General features: G+C 34.9%; 1 protein-coding gene across 5 annotated transcripts in view; it reads right to left on the bottom strand.

Moving 5' to 3' along the window:
* The window catches only part of Rad51b (RAD51 paralog B), a 564,635-nt gene that overhangs the window by 454,202 nt on the left and 89,787 nt on the right, over nt 1-20,646 (bottom strand). The window contains exon 8 of one of the 5 annotated variants that reach the window (XM_078050107.1): nt 2,926-3,462. The exons of the other annotated variants lie outside the window; for them this stretch is intronic. Coding sequence (XP_077906233.1) covers nt 3,424-3,462 — 39 coding nt within the window. The 3' untranslated portion in view covers nt 2,926-3,423. Of the gene's footprint in view, nt 1-2,925; nt 3,463-20,646 lie in introns of those variants that run through there. 5 annotated transcript variants of the gene reach the window in all.

Here is a 20,646-nt window from a genome sequence, read left to right as displayed (position 1 = left end):
TAGCCCTCTTTATGGCTTTTGTTGTTATTGTTCTTATATCTCAGAGGTTAAGCAAGCATAGATCTCAGAAAATGTCTCCATCAAAACTGTACCTAGGGCTAGGGCTGTAGCTCAGTGGCAGAGTGCTTGCCTAGCATGTGTGAGACACTGATTTAATCCGTAGCACCACATAAACAAATAAAGGCATTCTGTCCATCTACAACTACCAAAAATAATTTTTTTTTTTTAGAACTCTACCAAAGAATGAAATTCCTCTCAGAGTCTAGTAAATTGTTGATTCATGTGTCTAGGCATCATTAAGTATTCTTCTAAAAAGATGTGTCTTAAATTTATAAATTTAAATACATATCTCAGATGTATTTGAGTATACTGATATACTCACTCTGATGCTACCAATTCCTAAACTCTTGGGGCAGGGTTCAGGAACAAAAAATCTTTCTAAAGTGAAATATAAATGTTGCTCTCTTGAAATGTTAAACTGAAAAATCAAGAGTCTTCATTGATGGACAAGAAATAAAAGGCAACTTACAGAAAACAATCATTAAAGTTTTTTTTTTTTTTTAAGGAAGAGATGAAAGTTTTAGAAAGATCAAGTGAGGTGAAATCAAACCATTTCTGAATTTGAGTCTCAACTCCTACTAAGTTGTGTGATTTAAACAATTTAATTTCTCTGAACTTCATTTGCCTAGGAGGAAAGATATTTCTGTCATCCATATATTTATACACTTAGCACAGAATATTAACTTTATATTTATATATTTCTATAAAATTAATAAAGTACTTTTACAAAGAATGCCTTGTTCTTAGCAAAAAAAAGGCAAATACACAATTAATAAAGTTTTAGTTGTCAAAATATACACATGCTAGAAAAAAGACATACAATAGTAACTTTTGACTGTTTTATAAAACTTTAATCACTTGTCATCTAATAACATGTAGAGATATATAAGCATATTTATCCCTGGGCTATATTTATTTTTCAGTGCAAAATATAAGTTTCAAAAGCAAGTAACAACCAAAAGAACCCTATATAATCAAACAGAAAAATTCTGAAAATCCAAAAATCTTAACATAAATTTCAGGATCAACAGTACTAACAGCTGATTCCAATTTTACATTTATAAACTTAAACAATTTATAGACTAAAAAAAAAGAAGAAGAAGATTCTACATATCAAATAATGCTAGAAGTATCACTTGTAAAGGTTAATACCAAAAAAAAAAAAAGTGACATGAAAAACTGACTACAATAGAAGACATGGCAAATAGCCCCTAAAATTCCTTTCTATATAATAGAAAAATTAATGCTGGATCTAGAGAGAAGGCAGAACAGTTAAAGTGAGAAAGGAAAAAAGGTTTTCAAGAAAACATCAAAAGCTACCTTATCAGTCTAGGAAGTTTCTTTTTAGTATCTGGAACATTCTAATAAAGAAAACAGTTATGCACATGAATGACTTTGGGTGCCCAGTTCTATAATCTTGTTATGCAAGTTTAAAAAGACGGACACTTATTTAGCTGACCTAAGTAACTTATAAGACTAAAGACGAGCTTAACATAAATACCACATGTCCATAGGCTGAGGGAACAACTTGCCAAGCTGGGTGCTCATCATTAACCATCGAGGTAACCTGGCACCCAGTCATCATTCACATCTGCTCCTAGCACCAATGTGGTTCTAACTTTCATCAAAATTCAGGGAATGCTGTATTTGTAAGATATTTCATTAGGGATACAGGATAGACTTTTAACCTTTTGGATTTTTGTTTATAAACGAATGCTGCTGTACTCAGGGCAATTCCACATTGTCTCCCAATATATTCCCATCAGTCACAGATTTTTGCTTCTTTATCTGTACTTTTCTTTTGAGATGGGGCTTCGCTATGTGGCTCAGCATGGCCTTGAACTTGACTCAAGCAATCCTTCCATCTTATCCCTTGAGTACTGGGACTATAGGTGCATGCCACGGTGCCTGGCTTTTCTGCATTTTTCATGTGATTATTATAATGAAGTATTTTAAAATAACTTTTTTCTAACTTTGACCAAAGACAAAAACAAAAGGAAAAATATGGACACTTTGAGGAGAAGATTCACTAGCAAAATTTGTTTAGAACTAGAATATCTTCAAAAAGTACTCAAAACCTGAGGCTGGGGCTTTGACTAGGGCTAGTAGCATACTTGCCTGGCATGTAGTGAGGCATTGGGTACAATTCTCAGCACCACGCATAAATGAATAAAATAAAGATTCATCAACAACTAAAAAAAGAAAGAAAGAAGTACTCAAACTTTATCCTCTTGGCTATAGCATTATCCCATCAAATTTATATTCAACCCTCCAACAGAAGCCTATTCCAAATAAGAATAGGGATGAAAATAAAGAGGAATATTTTTTTCACTGTAGGTTTTTTCTTAATTTTCTGTTTACTGTGTTGAGTCCTGACTTGATACCAAGTTTATTTGACAAGCTCTTGGTGGTAAGCCTAGACACCAAACTTTTCCTTCATGAAAACCAATGTGTGTGGCATCTCGATATTGTTCATTTTCTCACAAGAGGGTGACTATTTGTGGTAGCATAAGACTCTCGTTACTGTGTGAGAGAGCCTCCTGCCATCCTGACTAAACAATGCACAGTTAACTCTATGTCTGCATTTTACTGAAGTAATAGTGATCATAACATTCAGTCAAACTAAAGATGAGAAAGAAAAAAAAATCATAATGAAAATCATCATGATCAAATAAAAATAAAGCCTCACATACAGAGCTATATGTTAACCATTATGCAAAATAAATAGACATGATCCTTGCTTTCCAGAAGCCTCCATCGTAGAGCAGATGATGTTGACACAGACATATAAACAGACATTCACAATATAGAACAGAGACATGATGGCTGCCAGTAGGGCAGAAATAAATCAACAGCAGCCAAATATTTACAAAACATGAAAGATTTATTATGTGCAATGTATTTTGTATAATACATATAATAGTCTCTGGAACTAGTGATGAATGAGAGAAGATACAATTCTTTTGTTTCCTGATTCTACCCTAACTCCTAAAACTTCATGTTTTAATGGGAGAGTGACTATTTTTTTGTGCTATAAAAGTACAATAATAGCATTTCATTTCCTCCAAGTTGTGTATACTATAAGGGTATACACTCATGAAAATGCAGTACAGCAAATTCCATTATAATTTCTCATGAAGTTAGCCAGGGCAGAAATTTAATTTTTAAATCCCTTCTCAAAAATTATTCTGACATGATATACTTCACAATATCAACTCAACAATTTGGAAATATTAATATTTGAAATAGTCAATGTGAAATTTTGATTAGAGACAGGGAATCTGAGTCATTCCCCATCCAATGTTACTTGTTTTATTTCTTCAAAACTTCCTCTGGCCATCCTCATCTTTGGTCCTTCTTTTCTTACCTTATTCTTTTCACCTTTTCTTGTCCTCCTTGACTCTGGAATCAACAGAGATGATATAAATATAAGAAGCTCCCCAAAGAGTGGGGAGCAGCAGGGTCCTTTTATCCTCAAATTTTTATTTGGCTTTTAATAAGAGATGAGGCCTCACTATGTTGTCCAGGCTGGGCCCTAACTCCTAGACTCATGAGATTCTCCTACCTCACCCTCCCAAGTATATGGGACTTCAGCTTACCACTGCACCCAGGCTTCCCTCCTGTTTTGAAAAGGAAGAGTCCATTTTTAAATAGTTTAAATATATCATAATAAAGAAATCCTTTGAATTAATCTATCTTACAGATTATGTGATACAGTCAACATCTTTTGGCCGCATGTTACTACACATCCAGCAGTCTGGATCATGCTTTCTCCTACTCACTCTCCCAAACTTAACCAAGCCAATACTCCAGAGGCAAACCTTGAGTGTTTCTTTTGTACTTCCACACCCTCCTGGATCTCTCCTCTATCTTGGTACTTACTGCACCCTCTTTTATTCACCTGTTCACACATCTTGATCACCTACAGAACTGAAAGGAATTAGGATTTTATCATCTGGCTCTAGCACAACATTTGGCACATGAAGGTTTGTTGATGAGATAAACAACAAGCCAATCATCTGACCAAAACAATTAAAATACATCCTATATCTCTAGGGAAGTAAGACCCAACAAAGATTTCTGCAATAATGAAATTATTCAATATCTGTGTTAGTCAATATGATGATCATTAGCCACATATGACTACTGAGCACGTGAAATGTAGTTCTTGCAACTGAACTTTTAATTTTATTTAATTTTCATTCATATTAATAGCCACATGTGGCTAATGGTTAACATAATCTCTAGAGACGCAATGGGAATATAAAATACCACACATGGCTTGGTTTGCTTATGTTGTTTAATATATTGAACTTTATAATTTACTGAAATAATTCAAACTTCCTAAGTGAAATTTCTCTTAAATGATTATGTATTATGAGGGCAGGAATTTTACCTTGCTCATCATCATCTTATATATAGTAAGACTTAAAATATCTGAAAATACTAAACATAAGGTAAAATGAGAAGTTACTTACTGCTCAAATGTAAAGAATATCATGTCTCTTTATTTTCTTCCCAGTTTAAAAGTAACAGGTGAAAACCAAAAACTAGACAACCCAACATCAAAGTAAAACAAAACAAAAAACATGTTATGCTACCTGAATTAGGTATCCTCCAGAGCATCAAGCAACAGAAGGCGGCTATCAAATATGCCCCACATCTCCACCTTTCCTCTATCTTTGTTCATGCTATTTTCTTTGCCAAAAGCCTAACTCATCCCAATCCCACCTAAATGTGCCCAAATTCTACGTATACTACAATGTGCAGTTCACATTCCCTTCCTCCATGGAAGCATTCATGTTTATATAAGGATTGGATCTGCCTCATCTACATAGTCCTCTTAGATGGTTAATTCTGCTCTGTTCTATAAATGTTAGAATATTTATGTTCTCTCTCTTGCCAGATAATAAGTCCTCCAAGGACAGACGTATTATCTTATTCATCTTGCTCTTTCTGCAATGCTTAACTCAGTGTTCTTTACTAAACAGGATCGAATATGTATAGCATTAATGAAGTCCCACAGAACAACTGATGTAATTATAGGCACTTAGTGTAAGATGCCAAAGAACATCTAATTCAGAAATTGTTAAGTGTAGAAAAAAACTTTCTTTTTCTTCTAGAATCCTCAGAGAGCATCAATCTGTCAATAATCTCTTATGTGCAGTCCCTAACAATATTAGATACCCCAATATTTTCAACTATTTTTATTTCTTAAAGAGCTTCTCATCCTCTTCCTGTCTCTCCTTCTTGCTATTTCCTCCCCAGTGGACACTAATCCTTCACCTCATTAATTTTAATATAAGTTTGTGATGTCACTCTTTTTTTTTTCTTTGAAGACAGCAACTATACCATCCCTTCCTAAAAAGATGTTTTTGGACAGTGCCAAACTTCGAGATATCATTTAGGAGCAAATGTAGATCACAGAATATACAGTTAATTGCACTGATGTGTTACTAATCTTTATAAGCACTCCAACTGTGTTCTTGTATGTCCTCAGAATGGATAATAAAGTTTAATACTACTTCTCCCATATACATCTGTCCATTCATTAATGCAACAGACAAACTTCATTCACTCTTCCATGTGCATACATAATTACTATTTAAAATCTCACACTGATATGAACTTTGTTATTGACAATAATACTTTAAAATATATCATTCCATTTCAGAAGTTTGGGCAACAATTCTTAACAAACAGTTATTACTTTTGCTATAAAGTAAGCCAGAGAATTTTCTACATATAGTTTGTGCAACATTTTGTTGCCTGAGGAGATGAGAAAATGATTCTTAAATCTTTTGTTATAATACTAGTGTAATATAAACAACAAAAATCAAAGAAATCCTGGAATTAGAGTGAAAAGACTGACTTGTTTTCCTTGGAAACAGTGACTAGACTTCATTGTGGTCTTCATTTATTCCAATGAAAAACTTTTCCAAAACCTAAAGAACATATTAGCTTAACCATTATAATAGCATTTGGAAATATCTATTGCTTTTTCAACATTTGTAAGGCACATGGGGTTATCTGCTCAAAAGAATATGGGGTGCAGAAATGTTTCCATGTACTAGAAAATGGTCCCATTGGTTTAATAAGACAAGAGAAAAATGTGGTTTATTTTGTAAATAAATAATAAACTATAGAAGGTGTTCTTAGAAGGAGGCACTTTCTTCTAAGAACTACAAACAACTTTGCAGTCACATGAAATCACTTCACAAAACAAGACGATATCATAAAGTCAATTATCATTTACATAAGTTAGCAAAACATGCTAGGATGGTTAAAATTTATAATATTCTGAATTCAGATAAACTTTTAACTATTGCCTATCGTTAAAATAATAGTCTTTCTGCCTTATTCTTTTAGGAGTATTGGGATCACAAGATCAAGAGGAAACAGACTCCACTTTCCAACTTCAAAACTTTTAACCATGTTGTTATTCCTCTCTAGATAATAAACTTTTAGAAAAAATGAATTAAAAGTTAGTGGTCGTATTTTGGTTAATAAAACATTTAATATTCAACTTCAGTTCTTAAAAAGTTTACAAAAATCCCACTAGACATTAGCAAACTATCATAGAAGAAAGAAAAAGTCCAAATTTGTTATTACAGTCCCTACCCAACTCTTCATCAAATGGGTAATAATACATTTCAGTACATACCAAACCACAGGCTGCCAACTGCATATCCTGCAAGCAAATTTGTTATCAAAACCAAAACAGTAAAATGACACTACTCTACAGCATATATCTCCAGATCCCAATTTCATTTGCAAGTGATCTCTACTATTTTATTTTGTCCCAGAATGTATCTAGAGTTCATTTGTACATTTGTAGAAAACAGGGAGACCTCATTTCTATGAACAGAGAATTTCAAAATGTCCCTAATCTGAACTTAATCTCAAGTGATCTCAGAACCAACCAAACCTCATCAGGATCCATTTTAAAACAGGACCATATTTAGACATATTCCTATAAACTATAACAAATTACTCTGAGCCTAGATATAGTCAGACTCGAGCATACAATTCTCTGTCTCTCTCTCACTCTCCCCACCCCCACCCGCCCTGCTCCACCATGGGGGAGGTTGTTTTTGTTTTTCTTTTGAGATAGGGTCTTACTATGTATTGCCTAGGTCAGGCATCCTGGGCTCAAGGAATCCTCCTGCCCAGCTTCCCTAGTAGCTAAGACTATATAGGTGTATGCCAATGAGCCTGGCTTAATAAAATATTTAAGAAACATTCCTCGATAAGTTCAGATGCACATACCTATACTTGCAGCTAAAGAGGCTCAGATAGAAGGATCCTTCACCCTAGAGGTTCAAGGTCAGCCTGGGCAATATAGCAAGACCCACTCTCAAGGGGGAAAAAAAATCATTCTTATTGAGAATATAAATATAGCCTTGTAGGCAGCAGATTTTTCTTTATCATACACACACACACATATATATATCATACATATCTCATAAAATGATATATTTTATGTCAAATATATATAATATGTCACATTATATATACACACATATACATATACCTGTACACACAGTAACTTCAAGGGTAAATATTAGGGATTGCCTGACAATTAATTTAGATAAAGTTATTGTTTATAAAAACCAAATATTTGCCTTTCTTTAAGAAAAAAACACCTCTATTGTAGTTTGAAATATGATTTCCCCCCACCCAAATTCAGGCTGAGATTTGGTACCCAATGCCACATTGCTGGAAGGAATTTGAGTCATGGAGGCAGGGCCCTCATAAATGAATTAATGCCTTTCCCATGGGAATGGGCTAATTATTATGAGAGTTTAGCCTCTTTTCTCCCTTCACACATACCCATTTGCCCTCTGATTTCTGCAGCACAAGGGCCAAGAAAATGTCACACCATGCTCTTGGGCTTCCCAGCCTCCAGAACTCTGAGCCAAAATAAACTTGTTTACCTCATAAATTCCTTGCTCTTGGGTATTCTGTTATAACAACAATTCAACAGACTAAGATAAGAACCTTATACATAAAAAACCTTAAGTTAAATTAAACCTTGTTAGCTAAGCAAGCTGCAAAAGCCAAGGAGATGATGCTACGTTGGCCCCACATAGGTTCTTTCATGTCTCTCAAATACTCTAGGCCCAGGCCCATGGAGTCCACAAGAAACTATCTACTGTTTGAGAGCACCTTCTCTAACATCTCCCCACCCACTCCCATCTCCCAGGACCACTAATGTAAGTGACCTCAACCCGTCCAAGACAACTGACTGATGACCGACCTAATTGTGGAACTTCTAGAGTTGAAGGCCCACTTGTGGGACAAAGTGGCTGGACACCCTGATAACAGGAAATCTGGAAATCTGTCACCTCCACCATGGAACCTGGGTGACTTTGAACAACTAGTGATCAGTCTGACCCTTCATGATCTTAACATCTTTGGTCCCCAGTAAAGATGCTGAAGCACTGAATGATGCTGCTGAGGATTTGGGCCCCTGGTTCTGGGAGGGGAAAAAGGGTTTGAATACCTGGGTTTACCCTTACTTCTTCCCTGTGCACAAACACAAAACTCTACACAGAAATAAACTTGCTTTATAACAAAAAAATAAGTTAATTAAACCTGTATCATAAGTCGAGACAAAATAGCTTCCTTCTAAGAAAAATCTATATTTTAACCAAATAAATCTAGGAGTCAAATTACAGATGTGACTTTCTAGTAAGAAATTCTGAACACAAAAATAGCAACTATTTTTGGAAACTGAAGGGAAGACAAAGAATAAAACACAGATAAGGACAAACATTTAATGGAACACTTTCCATGGCTGGACACTGAAATAGTAATATACAAGGTACCCAAAGAAGATACAGCCCCTGCTGTCATGAAGCTCTGAATTGATATGAACCCATTACTATATTTTTTTTCTCACAACAAAATAGCTATTTGTATTTCCATCAATCTACAAATAAAAACTAAACATATCTTGCAGAAAACTCTCCAAACCCCTAGAACTAACTGCTCTTCTATAAGACACTCACCAACATCATGATCTTTTTACTTCTCTGTGTCTTTGAGTAATCTTACTATGTATGTTTGACACTATACATTCAGTCATGAGGATACATAATATAGATGTTATGAATCATGATGATGATGACAGTGATATCAGCAAGAGCTAATCATTAGTAAGCACTTAAGTTCCAGACACTGCACTGAACACTTCACATTTATTGTTTATTCTAATACTCACCTTAACCATGTGTGACAGGGCTAGTATTAAAAGATCACTGTGTGATCCAAAAATATTTTATCAAAATAAGATAAACACATCAAATTAAGAAGTCAAATTTTACTCCTTGGTTCTTTTTATCTAGAACCATAGTTAGCAGCTTAATCAGAAATATATAGCTACAAATATAAGTTAAAATTATCCCTTTCTTCAGCGTATATGCAAAGGTTAGGAAACCATAGATTATAGGAAAGACAGAAATATGCCATCCTCTCTCCACCTAAACCTGTGAGGAAAAAAAAAATCACAGTATCAATTTGTATTATCAAACTTATAACAAAGATTTGTCTTATGTACTTGAATTCAGCCTCAGCAAAAGTGAGACACTAAGCAACTCAGTGAGACCTTGTCTCTAAATAAAATATAAAATAGGGCTAAGGATGTGGCTCAGTGGTCAAGTGCCCCTAAACCCAATCCCTGCCAAAATTGTTTAATCTAAAGGAACTCTTAAGCAGTGATAAAATCTAAAATTTAAAAATTATTTTCTTCAGTTATTTTTTATACTGAGAAGATATAAACCTTTTACCTTATTCCTTTCCTAGTTCTACTTCATTTTCTAAATATAACTATTTGTCTGACTAAAAGTCTGAATTAGAAAGAAGTATTTTCAAATTAAGGTATTCCTCAATTCAAATAGGATATCCTCCTGAGACTTGAGAGTTCCAAAATCTTGCTAAACACATACTTTCATATTCCAAATTCATTCAGAATCTCAGAACTGGAGTCCTTAAAAGGAACAGCCCCTCCTTCTCCAGGACGTCCATCTCTTTCCATGATCCTGAACTGCAGTGACTCTTAAAGACCTCTTTGTATGAAGTTCTATTACAACTATTTTTAACCTTTTAGGCCACTGAGAATCTGGTGAAGTCTATGGACTTTCTTTTCAGAGTGATGCTCCTAAATGCATACAGTTTTGCATAATTTCAGGTCTTCCATAGACTTAATGAAATCCTGTCAGGTGCCTCAATTCAAACTTTTGGTCTACATTTCCTCATCAGTCACATACCTTTCAACATCACAGGAGCTTGATATCATGTAAAAATAATGAAACAAAACTTTTTGAGGAAAAAAATGTTAAAAGTTTCAAAATGAAAGAAGTCCATGGCAATTTGCAGATACCAACCTAATGACTCTAGAGAAGCTATCTAGAAGTTACTGCAATCTTTGTGCACAAACTGTATTAATCTCCCACTGCTAACATCTTGCTTTAGATATTTTAATACCATTTAATCAATGAAAACTTTTGACATTTTAGTAGAGCCAGATAGCCCTCACTCTTTTTTTTAATAAATATTTTTTAGTTGTAGTTGACACAATACCTTTATTTTATTTATTTATTTATTTTTATGTGGTGCTGAGGATCAAACCCAGGGCTTTGCACTTGCTAGGCAAGTACTCTACTGCTGAGCCACAACCTCAGCCCCCCTCACTCTTTCTGGTTCTTATCTAGAAAACAGTATAGCTTATTTTGTTTTTTTATTGTTGATTTTTAACTGTTAGAAGAGGAAAGAGAAGGGAGATCTTACTTTTCCCTTGGCTACAATGCGAACTCCTAAACAAATATTTTAATACAGTGATACATTCAATCTATGTATGACTCCATCGTTCTCTTTAGCAAGAAGGCTCCCAGGCTCATTCACCAATCAGTGACTCTGAAACTAATCTTTGCATTTTCTTGACCACTATTAGGAAGACTACCAGATTTCAATGACACCCTCCTGAGTAACTAATAATTGTTAAGGTCCACAAAAGAAGTGTGCAGGTCACACGGTAGTATGCCCAATGTTTAGCATGCTTGGCACACTGTAGGTGCTCAAAAAATACAACATTAGTGCACTGACAAAACTCTTGTAGCAGCCATTAGTTGAACACTAGATATGAAAGCTTGGCAATTTACTAAACATCTCTGACACCATTTATTTGTCAAGAAAAGGGAATGATAATTCTCATAGAGCTATTATTAAGATTAAACAAGATAAATTATATAAAGCAAGTGGTAAAAATGTTAAAAATACCACAAAATCCCTTAATTTAAGCCTATATTTGAGGCCCATTTGACTGAATACTTTGATATGGACAGATGAATTTTAAAACATCTACACTATAAATTGATGTAATTCACTTTATACCATACTTTTATAAAATTAGCAAAAAGGTCCAAAAGAGCTAGGAAAGAGCAGAAATATTAAAATAGGGAGACAAAGAGGGGAAACCCTCATAAATAAGCAATGTTTTGAAAGGAAATAACTTCCTTATATATTTGTGGCTCAAAACACAACTAACACTTTTCAAGTGACACACCTGGCACAAACATACCAAACTGGGAGATTTATTTTTGCTTAAATTATTCTCCAGTCCTGGGGAGAGGGGAAAAAAAAAAAAGCCACAAAAATGTACTTTAGGGCTTTAGTTCACTCCCACCCCCACAGGGCTACATACTGGTTTTCTTAAAAACTAAGTCTAAAGCACCATCTACTGTGTCTGATCTGATCACATCAATTTTGTTGGTTTTACTCCAGAGTACTACAAAAATAAGTAAAGTAGGAAACTGAGAATCTGTCAGTTTAAAGTCTTACTCAAAGAAATGAAAGAGGATGTGCATTTTTCCCATTTTACTTTTTTCCACATTTTTATTGATGCATTATAATTGTACATAATTCCATTATATACTTTTAGACAATATTTTTAGGCCTTCTTTTCACTTTCTTAAGCAGGCCTGATCTCGTTATAATACAAGCATCACAGTAGGATCAAAATGTTTCCTTCTATATGTTAGAGGAACAATAATAATAACAACACACTTTTTTGTTGTTTATTCATTTTTATAGTTTTGGGGATCAAACCCAGGGCCTTGAGCATGCTTTGCAATCACTCTACCACTGAGCTACATCCCTAATCCCATTTTTATTTAAGGCTTACTGTTTGTCAAATGGTGTTCTAAGAGCCTTTCATTTGCTGTCTCATTTAATTTTCACAAAAATCCTTCAAGGCAGATGCTATTAGTATCATCTCCATTTTACTGATAAGAAAATTGAGGTACAGAGGGATTATTAAATACTTTGTCCAAGTTACACAGTTAGTAGGTAACCAGACATTCTGGATCTAGAACTTATTTCTTAACCATGATGTCAAGCTTTCTATTACTATCAGTGGACTCAAAATAATTATTAATCACACTTTAGTCATTAGAACTGCATGGAACATCATGCTTTATTTCAATACATTCTATCCTTTAGGTTTCTTTGGAGTTGGAGGGAGATTGGTATATATAATTTAGAAAGTATTTTTTTAAGCAGAGAAGAACTTTTTAAAATTTTTTTATTTGTTCTTTTTAGTTATACATGACAGTATAATATATTTTGACATATCTATACAAACATGGAGTATATCTTATTCTACCTCGGATCCCAGTAAGAAGAACTTTTTAAAATACCTGGGCCTCATTCTGGAGATTCTGATTCCATGTAGCTAAACAAGAATTTGAAATCTTTTGTTTATTTTGAGGTGCTGAGGATGGAACAAAGGGCCTTATCATGTTAGGCAAGTGCTCCATTACTGAGCTACAACTCCCAACCTTGGAATTTGAAATCTTTGTTTTTAACAAGTGCCCCCAATGATTCTGATGCAATCAGTCTGAGTCCCTGCATATAGAACCATGGAGTTATATATTATCTGGGGGCTATCAAGGACCATATTACTTAAAAATGGAGGTTCTCTGCTTTCATTCTCCTTTTATTTCATCTTAAATATTTAAAAGAACTGTGAAGGCAAAATTCTATCATAAACTTACATATGCAGGGGACATGTGTATTTATAACAACTTTTAAAGTAAGAAATTATATAATTGGTAATTGAAAATTTTTAATTTTGTTTTAATGGTTGTAGAAAAATAAGGAAGAAATAAAGTAAGTCTCCCTAGCTGCTTCTGAATACAAATTCTTTCCTAGACCTCCAGATAACTTACTCTCAGTGCCATGGTTTCCAAAAGTTACTCCAGGGATTCTCCTAGAGGGGGACAAGAGAAGGCAAGGATTCACGCACCATACCCATCCCACCACACTTAATTAAAACAAAGTTTCCATAGATTAAGTTTGAAAACCATTGACTTACTCCTCTCACATCAGTGCAGTTAACTTCTGATTATCTGTTTCACAAGAGTATACCACCATGAAATAAAACCAAGTATCCTTCAGATAAGTGTCTAAGAATCACTGTTATTTCGAAATAAATAAATGGATGGATGGATGGATGGATCTAGATGGCCAGCCCAAAGCTCCTGTAATAATGTCATCTTTTTTTTTTTTAAGGATCTTTTTCACTTCAAAGATGTAGGCTTTAGCCAGAAAATACAAATGTTATTGCACAACCTCCTGCTTTTTCCCTAAGAGTTCTTGGAGAACAAGAATTTCAAAGATAAATTTTTAAAAAGAGAAGTTTACATATATATGATGTTTGGGGTGTGGAGGTACAATTCAGTGGTAGAGTATATGTTCAGTATATGTGAAGCCCTTGGTTCAATTCCCAGAATGAATGAATAAATAAAAATATGGTGTCTATAATAAAATGAAATGGGTTTGTGAATAAGCCTCTATAATTTACAAGTCTAAATAATTCATGTTTATAAAATATATCAACCCAAGAACTTATTCCACTACTACTGGTACACAAACATTTTTGTATTTTCCTTCAGAATTATTTTGGAAGTAAAGTAATAGAAGAAAAATCACTTTTCCACTTTATATTTCATTTATATATTAAATCCATTATTTAATTTGACACCCCAACATATTTGTCACACTTGGGCTCTACATCATGGTTGGCTATTAAAAAATCAATATCAGCCTACAAAATGAAGATATGCAACCACAGAAAATAGTCAAAGACTATACAAAGAACGAGTTTCCAGAAAAGAGCATGCATAAAATGAGTATATAATCTTACATGATCATTTTGAGGGAAACAGTACCTATTTGGATATAGTACTGTTGGCATCAAAAAAAAAAAAAAGAAAATCAAACACTATATTTTTAAATCACTGCACTTTATAACCGTAACTATTGCCATAATAGTTTTCATTTTCTATATGTTAAAAACTCTTCCTCTCATGAAAGAAATCAAAGCCAAGTTCATTTATAGAGACTCCACAGTCTTTCTCTGGGAGGATATGACAGGCTTTATTACTTCTATGTACTGACAGTCTCCTGCCACTTCACATAAACCTTAACTTCAAGTTCAGTTATCTGCCACCACATTGCATAATTTTTCCCCTATTCCAAATACTCAGAAGGAGCTTCCCAGAAATCCATGTTTGGATCAGCACAACAATTTGGTATCATCAGCAACTTTTAGCATTTCCTTTTGGAGTTATTAAAACACTAAACAAACCTGATCTTGGTAGCAACCCTTGGGGTTCCCCAAGAACCTCTGACTGAAGTCAAGCCATTCTCAGCTATGTTGTGATTCCCATCATAGGACTCAGATGTGTTTATTTGCTAAAAGTTTAAATTCTGATGGCTATTTTTTTCAACTAAAAGTTGCAAAATGTATTTCGAAAGCTAAGGGGGGAAAATCCCAAAAGAAAAAAAAAAAGCCAAAGAAATCAGCAAAGAGAAATAGCTCCCAGATGAGTTATCTTATCCAAGTACTCAAACCACCTCATATTCACCTGATTCTTAAACCTCAACAGGATTTTGACCTTTCCTTTGCAATTATTTATTTCTAATTGTATAAAAGATTTATTAAACACATTTGAAAATTCTATATGAATTATAACCAGCAATCCAACTATTTTATTAGCTTTTTATTCTCTTTATTACATTTAAAGAGAGAAAAGCAAACAATCCTTACACAGAAAGTAAAAGAGCAAACAACTTTCTACCCAAACTGGTCTGTATTATGAACAAGAGAAATTGCTCTTTCTTTTATTCAAGTGCAAATCTGTTTAAAACTTTCATTCTGTTTCCCCAGTCTGCTCTCTGCAGCTGCATTAAAGATGAAATGTGGGAATAAAAGAAAACTAGACTGAGGCCAAAAAGCAATACCGTCCATATGCAAACTCACTCAAAGGGCAGCAAAGTTCTGTACATCCCTTCTCATTTTTCTATTCTAGGAGATTGCTAGCCAAAAGGAGTCAGTACTGGACTACACCATGTCCAATCCTGTTTTAAACAACATCTCCTCTCGTGTGAAATCAGGGAAAGGATAAAGTGATTTAGACCCCTTGCCCTTCACAGAGTTTGAGATGTTCTTTAGGGCAAACATCTTTTTGATCTAAGGTGGCCAAAATGAGATATAATCAAGAAAGAAAATGAAGAGACCAGACCCTCATGGATCTCTTAAGAGGCTTGTGGAACAAGAGGGTGGCAGAGGCAGAGCAGCAGTGAGTAGAATTCACTTCACCTATCCTGCTCCATGCAAAATCCTCCCCTTAAAAAGCCAATTCTGCTGTAGACTGTCAGAATGTCTGGCAGCCCATGAGCCCACATGCAAGGGTGTCAGGTAACCTTATAATCCCAGCAGTCTACTTAGGCCACCAGTGAACCAAACAATTGAAAAAGTTCACCACCTCAAAATCAAACTCTGCTGGGATCAGAGGGATGTTCTCAAGGGGTTTTACTCAAATGTCATTATAACTCCATGTTATTTTTAATACTGTTCCTTGGATTTTGCCTCACACAGAATTCCCTAGTCACAGAAGAACCATGAACAATGTCCAGATGTATAAAATGCAAAAATACTTCCCTCCTACTTGTGGATTCCAAGACAAACACCACAAGAAGCACGTGTTACTAAACCCAGACCTCATTCCAAATTAAATACTGCATCATGTGCACAGTGTAAGGCTTAAAAAACAAACCTAACAAATATTCTACACGGTTCATAAGCCAGGCTTGGGCAAGCACATGACCACGTTGTAAGAAGAAAACATGAATTGGAGAATAGGGGTAAAGGGTGAGAACAGACTTGGGGCCTTTCTTAGAAAATTAGTGCTATTTTCAGTAAACATTTATATAATATAGGACATAGATGAAAGAGGAAATAGTACTTTTCCCTACTTTTTTTTTCCTACTGATGACCCTTAATTCTAAAACTGTTCTTAAATAGGAAAACCCTATAAAGATTTCAAAATCCCCAGCTAACTCAAACACAAACATCATTAAACACACAAACACACACACACACACACACACACACACTGGGTTAATACTTAAATGTCTGGCTAGACAGCCCAGACAGAATCCTTTTGACCTGGGTCTGGACAGAGTACATGGAAACTTGGGGACAGAAAACAGGAGCATCAGGCTATGTGAAACAGTCTGTACATTATTGTTATTGGTTTCAAAAATTAAAGTAAAAAAATAGAGGGAGGTTTAAAGTAGAAAGATAGCAGACAGAGAATGAGTTTGGCTAACTGGGTAAGTTCAGTTTTTTCCTCCCACAACCTAACCTAAGCAAAAGCTTTGAAGAAAGACTAGGAAATGTTTGCTGAAATATCATGACTTTTTAAAATTTGATAGATGCAAAAGAACAAACACACACACACACACACACACACACACGCGTAAGTTATAAAGCATAGCTATGAAATCTACATCCAGGAACTCAACACCCAAATTGTGAAATTAGGACACTTCCAATCTCCTAAGGACTGAATGTGTGCATCCTCTCCCACATTCCTATGTTGAAATCCTAATCCTCAGTGTGATGATATTTGTACATGGGGCCTTTGGGAGGTAATCAGGGTTAGATTAGGTCTTGAAGGTGGAGTCCCCATGATGGTAACAGCCATGTGAAGACATAACCAAGAAGAGAGCCTGACCATGAACCTGACCATGCTGATAACCCCAATCTCAGATTTCCAGCTGCAAAAACTATGGGAAATAAATGTTTGCTATTTAAGCTGCCCAAGCTATTTTGTTACAGTAACCCAAGGTGACTAAGAAAATCCCATGAAGTTACACAAGGGCCCATCCTGAATCCCATCTTCTTGCCTCCCTCACAATGGTCATGACTATGTTGTGCATTTATTTCCTTCTAGCTTTTCTGCTGGGATCAAATCCAGGGCCTTGCACATGCTAGGCAAGCACCCCACCACTGAGCTACCTTGAGCCCTCTTTCTTGCTTTTTAAAAAAAGCTATTGGAATAACAGCTATTGGAATATTCTTCTTTTAAAAGGGAATTTAGTATCATTCTTACTTTGTCAATTTTACATTCACTATCTAATTTATACAAGGATTATTACACAAATACACAGAATTTTGTTTCTACTTTTTAAAAATTTGTATCTTAAAGCAAGGTAACACATATAACCATTAGATACATACATGTAGCTGACCTAGATGACCTAACATTTGGTCATTTGGTGTCCCTCTTTTGTCCTCCCCTTTGTATTTCTATATTTTGGGGGGAAGGGGGGTAAAGCCTTTATCTCAATGTATCAAAAGAAAGTACTTGTCTGAACACCATCTCCCCCCAAATTTAAGTACCTCAAGGAATATGTCTTACTTGTTCTAATTTTCATCTAATCTTTCAAATTATAGACCAAATGCTTTAAATGTTTCACAATCAGAGCTAGTCAACAATAACAAAAGATATGGCTCTTTCAATCACTGTTTTTCTTACATAATAGTCCAATCCCAGGCCCAAGTTGACCAATGATCTCCTGAGAGTGTAACTTAATTTAACAGTCACCACACACCACCTCACATACAGATGACACTGAAATTGTCAAATGAGAATATTTCCTTACGAATCATACAGAGCTGACTCATAAGGAATCTGGGCAAGTACATTATTTACATGAATGTTTAATTTAATAGTATTTGAGTTTCTGGGGTTGGGAGCTATGCTAGGGATCAAACCCAGGCCCTTACACATGCTGAGCAAGGGCTCTACCACTGATCTATATCCCTAGTCCCTATTTGAATTTTCCTTAACCACAAATGCCAATAGGACACTGAGGGGGGGAAAAAAAAAAAAAAACTTCTTACTGAAGGACAGCATCACCTACAAAGCAGCCCACACATGAATTGACTGAGAAGTCCCTGACACTTGACAGCACGAAGTTTCACAACCACCTTTTTTTTTTTTAAAGAGAGAGTGAGAGAGGGGAAAGAGAGAGAGAGAGAGAGAGAGAGAGAGAGAGAGAGAGAGAGAGAGAGAGAGAGAATTTTTTAATATTTATTTTTTAGTTCTTGGCGGACACAACATCTTTGTTGGTATGTGGTGCTGAGGATCGAACCCGGGCCGCACGCATGCCAGGTGAGCGTGCTACCGCTTGAGCCACATCCCCAGCCCCGTCACAACCACCTTAACATACCTTTATATTATGTACTGAACACAAGTCTCTTGGGGGCTGTGTTCTAAAGGATAAGTCTGCACCCTCAGTTATGTCAGTATTATGCAATATGCTCATCATTACAAATCTGTCCATCAGCTTAAAAGAGCAAACTGACAGTTAATGCCATTTCACATTCAAAATAAAGTTTTTCGACCTCCCCCATTAGTGTTAGAAAATTTTTCTGACTCATCTCTTCATTCTGCTCGAAGTATAAGATTAAGATCAAGAAGATCTAAAATATCTTTCTGGGTGTGGACAGAAGTCAGGAGAGAAAGTGCCTGAAGAATTTAACTCAGTCATAAGACATCAACCTGAAAGATCTTTCGTAAGGGACAACTGCACTGTTATTCCAAAAGGTTTAATGGTTACACTGTAGGAAGTAAATTTGAGCGACCTAGTCACATAAATACAATCTACAATCTAGAGTCAGTTCTGATATTATTTAAAGAGATGAAATTTTTAAAAAATTGAAAAAACTGCAACATACTTCAGGGTACTTTCCAAAACCCACATCTTTTCACAAAATACATTTGAAAAGCCTCAGTCAAGAAAGAGTACATGCTGATTTTGATAAGCCATTCCAGGGGAAAATCTCAAGAAGGGTATCTTTCTCAGAAGGACATTAGTGCTCTATTTCAAACCCCTGGCACAAAAAAAGAAAACAACAATAACAAAATTCATCTGTGCCTATAACTTACGAGGTGTGATTATTTTTTTAATCTACCTCAGTCAACTCTAAACATATCCTCACCACTACTACTACATTTCAACCAAGCTGAAGGTGTAGTAAAGAGACAAAGAATGATTTCAAATGGAATACTGGAGAGATTGACCAAGAAAACGGGCAGGTGATCATGACCATCTCACTGTGTCACTCCATGTGCATCATCAACTGCTCAATTATTAATGGGAAAATATCTCCATTCATACTATGTCAAAGACACATTCCACTTTCTCTACCTACCTCTGGCCTATCTTTGTTGCTAGACAGTTCTCTTACTATACCTAAAGGAAAACAGAGTGCTTGCAATACTATGGCATTGATCAATCATGAGCACATTTCTCTGATAGTAACTTTACAGTTACTATCAAGTAACAATGTTAAGAATGTTATCACTGCTACATCCAGTTTGTTCTTCATTGCTTTTTTGTTTTATTTTTTGGCTATATCTGTAATAGCATATCATGCTTGAACCATGAAACAAGGAAATAGCTATTCATTTCTCACTCTCCCAACCCTTAGCATTTCTCTACCAGCTTATAACAAGAATAACACAAATACAGTAGGAAGAAGGTGCATTATGTGTTAGAGATCATTATGTTTCATTCCTAATAATTTCTGACCTTTCTTGGCTGTCTCTAATTGTATTAACTACTGATTTAGGGCATATCTTAGAGTTTCAATTTAAAAAAAAAGTTTCCCCTTTAAGCCAACCTATGCAATTCAGACAGTGCAATCCTTCTAAGTCACCTTATTTCATCATGTGGTATATACTACTATTTATGTGTATAAAACATATTTCTACTCCAAAGAATACCACCAAGAAAATAAAATGACAAAATGGGAGAAAATATGTGAAAATCAAGTATCAGATAAGGGATTTGTATCCAATATATAATGAAAACTCTTACAACTCAATAATTAAGACAATAATCCAATATAAACATGGGGAAAATTTTAAATAAATATTTTTCCAAATAAATATAATCAGTCAATAATCACATGAAAATATTCTCAACATAATTAGCCTCTAGGGAAGTACAAATAAAAACCACAAAGACAGAACTGCTTCATACCCACTAATAGGATGGTTACAATTTAAAACAAAACAAAATAATAACGCCTATTAGTAAAGATGTGGAAAAACTAGAACCCTAAGTTTGATGGTTCCTCAAAATGTTAAACACAGAGTTACCATATGATCCAGCAAATCCACTCCTGGGTATATAATCAAGAAAATGAAAACATATGTCCATGCA

Source organism: Ictidomys tridecemlineatus, chromosome 5, assembly GCF_052094955.1.
Source record: "Ictidomys tridecemlineatus isolate mIctTri1 chromosome 5, mIctTri1.hap1, whole genome shotgun sequence".
Taxonomy (NCBI): domain Eukaryota; kingdom Metazoa; phylum Chordata; class Mammalia; order Rodentia; family Sciuridae; genus Ictidomys; species Ictidomys tridecemlineatus.
The sequence above is the reverse complement of the archived record's forward strand: the minus strand, read 5'-3'. Positions and strand labels throughout refer to the sequence as shown.